The sequence below is a fragment of the Leptosomus discolor genome, chromosome 21, assembly GCF_034619465.1.
Source record: "Leptosomus discolor isolate bLepDis1 chromosome 21, bLepDis1.hap2, whole genome shotgun sequence".
Taxonomy (NCBI): domain Eukaryota; kingdom Metazoa; phylum Chordata; class Aves; order Leptosomiformes; family Leptosomidae; genus Leptosomus; species Leptosomus discolor.
In genome coordinates, this window is record NC_141411.1 from 3,878,210 (window position 1) to 3,885,520 (window position 7,311).

A 7,311-nucleotide genomic window follows, 5' to 3' on the forward strand; every position below is an offset into this window, starting at 1 on the left:
GGAGATATTTTGAAAGGAGATTAATTCCCTGGCTCCGGCCCTGCACGTTGTCCCAGCGGTGGGTCTGGTGTGCGGTGGTGGAGCACGGCTGGTGCCTGGACAAGCCCCCAGGTGCTGATGGAGCCCACTGCTCTCCAGCACCCAGGGAGGTTTACACTTGAAGAGCTGCCCTGGCTTTAGGGTACGATCCTGCAACGAAGCTTCTTCTCCCACGCCAAGGAGACAGGGGCAGAGTCGTGGGGTTTTTGGAGCACAGGTTGACTTTTCTTTGGGAAATCAGTCCCTTTTCCCTGTGTTCCTGGCTTGACCCCAGCCCGGTGCTTTGAGCCCCCCCGTGGAGCTGGGGGCTGCAGCTGGGGTCAGGACCAGCCCAGTGCCGTGGCTTCTCCTGCTGGTGGTCAGCCGTGGGCAGCACACCCTGTGCAATGGGCAGGGGGTCAAGGGCCCACCTGGGTACCGGCTGCTCCAGGCATGGAAAAGCCACCCTCTGTCCCCCCAGCCACCGGTCCCCACTCTCTGGACAGGAAAGGTGGAGTCAGGGTGTGGAGAGCTACCGGGGCTGTCCACCCTTTCCCTGCTCCCTCCTACCTTCCTGCCCTTCAGCCCCTCTTCTCCCTCTCCATCCCCTTCCTGTTGCTCCATCGCTCACCCTGGGCCTCCCACCACCTTCCTCTCTCCCCGCCTCTGCTCTTCCCTCTCCATGACCGATGGGGGACATGTCCCCAGCAGGTGCCCTGGCAGCACCCGCTGGGAAATCCAATGCCTGGGCATGCCCTGGCCGGCCGTGCTGCCTGCTCAGAGCCGGGCAAGCTGCTGCCCGTGCACTGGGACGGACCCTCGCTGGGGTCCCCTCCAGATGGGGACCAAGCTGGGGCTGCCCCTGGCATGGGGCCGGCTGTGGCTCAGCAGGAGAGCTGCTGGGTGTGCTTTTCCCACGATGCTGCTGTCTTTTTGCCTTCCCAGGAATAACAGGCATCCCAGATGGAGCTGCCATCCTGCGTGCTTTGTTTCTGTCACCCTGGACCAAGGGACGTGTCCCCAGGGTGGGACGTGTCCCCCAAGGTGGGGTGTCTGCACCGTGATGCTGGCTGGGTCCCCATCCTTTCCCACCGCCGGCTGCTTCCCTCCCACCCACCGCCCTCCCGCCGGGGCTGACTCAGAGCGAAAGCAGAAGCTGCTCAACGTTTCGAGGGGTGGGGGTGAAACCAAGCAGAACCAAGCGGGTTATTTTAAACCTGACCTAATTTCCCGCCACCCCCCCCCCCCCCTCCCACCTTCTCCTTATCAGGCCCAACTCTGGCCATCCTTCCGCATCCTCACCCTCAGCAGCTCCCCTTCTCCGGAGCTTCCCGGAGGAGAAGGCAGTGCTTTTGACCCCCCCCCCCCCCCCAGTTTCCTATAAAGGGGCAGCGGAAGGGGGGGATCCTGGAGCCAGGCAGGGTGGTGGGACCGGGGCTGGTGAGCACGAGTGGGTGCTGTGCCGTGGGTGGCTACGCCTCGGCACGCTTCACATGACACCCTCCTGCCCCCACGCAGCGGCTGAGAAAAGCCTGGATCCCCCCCCAGCTCTGCAGTTCCGTCCTCACCCTCCGCACCAGGTTTCCCCAGCGTTGGAGATGCCGGTGGCTCTGGCTTCCTCCTTGTCCCCATCCCGTCCCCTCACCCATCGAGCCAGGGTCCCCGTGGGGTGCGCTCAGCCCCGCTGCTGCTCACGGTGCTTTGTTAGGGCCGTGGGTAGCTGCTGGCTTCCAAACACGGGGCCTGACCCCAAAGTTTCCCATGCACGGCTTGAAATCCCTTTCCCGCTCTCCCCCAATGCTGGAAGCCCCCCCCGAAAAGTCTGTCTTGCGTCTCTCCCCCTCCTTGCCCTGGCTGTACCCCGGCTGTACGGCGTGAGCTGGGTTTGTGAAGCACAGCCAGTCCCTCCGTGCTGCGGTGGCTCATCCCATCTCCTCATGGCTCTTTTTCCTCTCACCCTGCCCTTAATATTTGGGGTTGTTACGTCTGCTGTGGTTTATCCCCCCTTCAGCCTTGTTTTAGCCGCTGCGGGCTGTCCCCGGCATCGCTGGGTCCTTTTCCAGGGCTCTGCTGTTGCTCGTCTCAAACATCGCCCTGTGCCCTCCTCTAAGGCTGTTTTTGACAGCCAACTTCATGAAGCTCCAACTGATTGCTGTCCCAGGCTCCTCTTCTCCCATCCCCCTTCAGATGGGCCACCATGTCTAATTAATTACCCTCCTCTTGCCGTTCAATAGCTGGCTCTTGATCCATGTAATCGTATTTCTGTCCATGCTGGCTTGATTTAATTTCCCCCTTAGGATATCGCGTGGCACTGCGTATCGGATGCCTCACCAAAACCCCGGTGTGTTGTAGCTGCCGTGGCCCCTTTGTCTGCCATTAAACATTGTGGTTAAGTAGCAAAACCCTCCAGGTTTGCCTGGTTACGCTGCCGCAGAGCAAACCCTGGGTGTTTGGCTCCTGCCTGTTCCCCTGGCAGCGTTTGCTTTGGGTCCTGTCCTCCGCTTTCCCTCCCACCCCGCGGATGCTGCGGTCCAGACCCCCATCCCACCCGGCATCTCCCACATCCCCATCCCAGCCTCGCCTGGGAAAGCAGCCCTACGGAAAGCCATCGTGGTGCCCCCGAGAGCCCGGGTAGGGCAGCTCCCTTTGCCCCAGCATCCTCTCCCCACCCTCCACGGGCCGCCGTCCCCTTTGTACGGGGGAACAACGGCCGGTCTGTGCGGTGCGGGGGCCTCGCACGCCTCCCCCCCGCCCCGGCGCTCGCGTGCCGGCCCCGCACAGAAGCCGCGTTGTTCGCCCCGCGCCGGAGCTGAGTTTTCGGGGCAGCCGGGCTGAGAGTTAAACTCTGCCTCCGGCTCCTGGCACCCGCCGGCCTTTTCTTCCTTCTCTCCCCTTGCTTTCTCTTTCCCTTTCGCTCCGCTCTGGTTTTTCCCGGCCTTTCTTGCTTTGCTGCGGTGTTTTGGAAGTCGGTGGCTCAAAGCACGCTCCAGCTGGACCCGGCGGTACGTGAGTCCATGCTCACTGGGTGCGGGGGTCTCGGCTGCTCCCTGTCCCTCCGTGTCCCTCCCAGGGTGCCCTGGCTGTCCCCAGGGAGAGCGGTGGCATGGCGGGGAGCCGCAGCAGGAGGGCAGACCCGTCCGCATGGTGTTGGGGCGATCGTCCTGGTTTGGTACGGGTGCTCCAGGATGTCTGCGCCCTCCCTGTCGTCTCCACTTCCCCTGCTGCAAAACAGGCTGTCGCTGATGTGCCGCGTCCTCCTCTCAGGGTCACCTCCGTGCCCAGCGGGTGCCCGAGACCCACCCCCCCAGTGCACCATGGCGTCCCGCATCGGTCTGCGGATGGAGCTGATGAAGCAGCAAGCGCAGCAGGAGGCCGAGAGGGAGCGCGTGCAGCAGCAGATGATGATGAACTACATGCAGCAGCAGCGGATGCCGGTGGCCTCCACCCCGGCCATCAATACCCCCGTCCACTACCAGTCCCCACCACCCGTGCCTGGAGAGGTCCTCAAGGTAGAGCGCTGGGGGGGTGTCCCCTCCTGCCCTGGGGCCGAGTGGGGTGTGGGAGATCCCTGATGGTTTCTCTCCTTGCAGGTCCAGTCCTACCTGGAGAACCCCACCACGTACCACCTGCAGAAGTCGCGGGACAAGAAGGTTCAAGCTTATCTCTCCGAAACCTACGGGAACAAGTTTGCTGCCCACGTCAGCCCCGTCAGCCACTCTCCCAAGCCACCCCCCGCCGCGTCCCCCGGCGTCCGACCCAGCCACGTCATGTCCTCCTCAGCGGGCAACAGCGCGCCCAACAGCCCCATGGCCATGCTCAACATCGGCTCCAACCCCGAGCGGGAGGTGAGGGGGTGCCACCGCGCTGCCGGCGGGGGGGCAAAGGTGCGGGAAAGGGCAAAGAAGCCCGTTGGCAACTTACGCTTTCCCTTTTCAGTTCGATGAGGTCATCGATGACATCATGCGCCTGGATGACGTTTTGGGCTACATGAACCCCGAAGTCCACATGCCCAACACAGTGAGTCTCTGATGCACGTTAGGAAGAGGTCAGACCCTGGGCTGAGGGAGGGAGGGTGGTCTGCGGGGGGGTTCCCGCAGCCCCACGCTTGCAGGGACGGAGGTGGCACAGAGGGGACCTCTCCTCCTGCCACATCCCTGCAGTGACGCCCGGGTGCCAGCCCAACCCAGCCTCGTCCCTGGGATGGGTGTCCCTGGGGAAAGGGAGGCAGCAAGATTTCCCTTTTGCAACTGTGAGAGCCAGTTCTTCAGCTTCTTTTCCTCTTTAATGACATTTGGGATCCCTTATAAAAAGCCGGAGAGACGGGAGAAGGGTGCGGGGAGGGACCAAGCGTCCGCTGCAGCATGGGTGGATGTCAGTGCCAGGAGAGGTTTCCCAGCCAGAAGTCTCCCGAGTTGGATCCGTATGGCTGCTTGTACCTCCCAGTGGGATTCATCCTGCCGAGCCTTTCTCAGATGTGATTCATCTGCCCTATTTTAGATGTTGGCCGTGGGAGGGGATCAGCTGTGCCCTTTGAAGTCCTGTTTTCTTTGCTACTCTGATTATAGCTGGTTTAAGGTCTCAGGAAGACAATTACACCTGCCTGGGCTACGCACTCGCATCCCAGAGGCCAAGCAGCCGGGCTTGAAGCCTGGTCGCACGGCCCCGGATGGAGCTAACCCGTCTGTCCCTCTGGTTTTCAGCTGCCGATGTCCAGCAGTCACATGAATGTCTATAGTGGGGACCCCCAGGTGACGGCCTCTCTCGTGGGTGTCACCAGCAGCTCCTGCCCTGCCGACCTCACCCAGAAGAGAGAGCTGACAGGTAAGATCTCAGCCCCAGAGCCGGTGGGGAGCTGGTGGTGACTGGTGACAGCGAGTGCCAAAACTGGCCGGGGCTGCCCTGTCCCCGTGGGTGGGGAGGGCAGCTCTAGGGGGTGCTGGGGCGCTCTGACACCAGTCTGGGGTGCTTGTGGGGTGAGATGCAGCCTTGTCCCCTCTGGGTGACATTGTGGGTCTCCGTTGCAGATGCTGAGAGCCGAGCCCTGGCGAAAGAGCGCCAGAAGAAAGACAATCACAACCTGAGTGAGTTCAGTGCTGGCTGCCTGCGGGTGCCGTGGCTTTCCCTTTCCCACCCCTGCAGCCCTTTCCCCATCACTCTTCACCCTTGTTCCTCGTCTCTCTGAGCTGGGTCCCCCTTCCCATCCCACCTCACCCTCAGGAAATACCCCCCAGCCCCCTGCCACGCCTCCCTCTTTCCTGGCTCTGCCGAATGTCTACGGTGCAGGAGACACCCTGTTGTCCTTCTCATTAGCGCTGGGGGAAGGTCAGACCTGCCAGGATGTTGGATGGGAGCAAAGTGCCAAAGGGTTGGCCCCAGAGGTTTCTCATCCTGAGCCCCCCTACTCCGGAGGGTCTGGCCAGGGTGCAATGGTGGCTCCCAGCCCCACGAGCCGGGAGCCGCAGCATGGCCAGTGGGGGCTGCGGGACATGGAGCTGTTCTTGCCGCCTCCTCACCGCCATCCCTTTCTTCTCACCCTGCAGTTGAGCGACGGCGAAGGTTTAACATCAACGACCGCATCAAAGAGTTGGGGATGCTGATCCCCAAGGCCAATGACCTGTACGTATCCGTGGTTTCTGTGGGGCTGGGATAACTGTGGGGCTCGTGGGCTTGCTCGACGCCCGTCCACATGGCAGGCAATACTCGCAGAGGAGCTTTTTGGTGGAGCAGGGGTGAGGGGACACGTTGCTGTCACGCGGGTGGCAATCTGTTTTTCCATCCCGCACGGCAGGGACGTGCGCTGGAACAAAGGGACAATCCTGAAGGCGTCTGTGGACTACATCAAGAGGATGCAGAAGGACTTGCAGAGGTCACGAGACCTGGAGAATCACTCGCGGCGTCTGGAGATGACGAATAAGCAGCTGCTGCTCCGCATCCAGGTGAGCTTCCCTGTGCTCTTCCCTCCCACCGCTCTGCTCCAGCCCCACGATCAGCTCACTCCTGCCCCACCGAGGGGACGGGCAGGGGGCTCTCCTCCTCCTTACGGCTGTCAAGTCACCAGGAACAAAGTCTTCAGACAAACCAGATGTCTGAGGCTCAGGCCACCGCAGCGAGTGTCGTTGAGCTTTGCGTGGGTCACCATTTTCCATCTTTCGCTTCTTTCACGAGCTCCTTCCCTGCAAGCTTCTTGGTCCCTCTGTCCCTTCAACCTCCGTGAATGCCCGTGTCCCCATGCGTGACGTCCCCACCACAGACCTCCTGTGCTCTGTTGGCAGGAGCTGGAGATGCAGGCGCGCGTCCATGGGCTGCCCACCTCCTCGCCCTCGGGCGTCAACGTGGCCGAGCTGGCTCAGCAGGTGGTCAAGCAAGAAGCCAGCGGGGACGAGGGGACGCTGGAGCCGCTGCTGCCACCCCCGGATCCCGAATCACAGCCACAGCCGGCGCTGCCCCTACCACCCCAGTCTCCCTACCACCAGCTGGACTTTACCCACAGCCTGAGCTTCGACGACGGCTCCCGGGGCTTCCCGGACACCCTGGAGCCTGGCCATAGTGCTTCCTTCCCATCCCTATCCAAGAAGGAGCTGGACTTGATGCTGATGCAGGACACCATGCTGCCCCTGGCCTCCGACCCCTTGTTCTCGGCCATGTCCCCGGAGGCTTCCAAGGCCAGCAGTCGCCGGAGCAGCTTCAGCATGGAGGATGCAGACATGCTGTGACGAGGAGCTGCTCTCCGACGCTGGGGGCGAGGACTGGACCTTCGAGTTTGATTAGTGAAGTGACAGGGCACTCTTCTCGCAGGAGGAGCCCGTCCTGCTGCGCACTTGAATCTACGTAGGAGTACCTTTTCTCTATGCAACGGGGGTCTCGGATCCAGGCTCGCCGGGTACCGCCGTGTCTTTTGCAAGCTTTTTTTTTTGCCAGGAGCTGGAGCGGACCTTCTTGGCTTGCCGTGGCGTTGGCCTGACTGCAGATTCCCCAGCCCGAGAGCGTGATCTTGGCTGCTTTGCCTTTTCAGCAAAACCCTCCTACACCAAACCGCTTTCCCAGGGTGCTGGCTCGGAGCTGGAGCGGGCAGGAGCCTTCGAGTCCCTGGGAGGAGAGGAGAGGCATGATGCTCAGAGCTTTTTTTGTCTGGTTTGCTGCCTCCTTGCCATCTCACTCCGGGAATCCGCGTCCCCAACGAGTCTTCCCCAGCGGTGGCCTCTGAGCCCTGCGGATGCTTCGTGGTGCCACGTCCTTCACGGTTCCTCCTTCCTTGGAGCACCCACTGCCTCTCCGGGTCGCAGGGCTGGAGTG

At 62.2% G+C, this 7,311-nt stretch overlaps 1 protein-coding gene across 3 annotated transcripts; it reads left to right on the forward strand.

The window, feature by feature from the left end:
• Positions 1-3,332: 3,332 nt before the first annotated feature.
• On the forward strand, positions 3,333-6,731 carry TFEB (transcription factor EB). 3 transcript variants are annotated; one of them, XM_086476380.1, is made up of 8 exons: positions 3,333-3,527; positions 3,609-3,871; positions 3,903-4,035; positions 4,719-4,839; positions 5,043-5,099; positions 5,559-5,634; positions 5,807-5,954; positions 6,291-6,731. In XM_086476380.1, exons 1-8 carry the CDS (start codon positions 3,333-3,335, stop codon positions 6,729-6,731), a joined length of 1,434 nt encoding a protein of 477 aa, XP_086332506.1. The 3 variants fall into 3 exon arrangements, with proteins under 3 accessions (XP_086332506.1, XP_086332507.1, XP_009944372.2); XM_086476381.1 differs by having other exon boundaries at positions 3,609-3,863; positions 3,955-4,035; XM_009946070.2 differs by lacking the exon at positions 3,609-3,871 and having other exon boundaries at positions 3,955-4,035.
• Positions 6,732-7,311: the final 580 nt, after the last annotated feature.

Bases quoted from the DNA above. Each gene is read 5' to 3' on its own strand.
- TFEB (XM_086476380.1), top strand. From the start codon at position 3,333: ATGGCGTCCCGCATCGGTCTGCGGATGGAGCTGATGAAGCAGCAAGCG. The intron at 4,840-5,042 runs GTAAGATCTCAG...TCTCCGTTGCAG, and splicing joins CCAGAAGAGAGAGCTGACAG to ATGCTGAGAGCCGAGCCCTG. The intron at 5,100-5,558 runs GTGAGTTCAGTG...CTCACCCTGCAG, and splicing joins GAAAGACAATCACAACCTGA to TTGAGCGACGGCGAAGGTTT.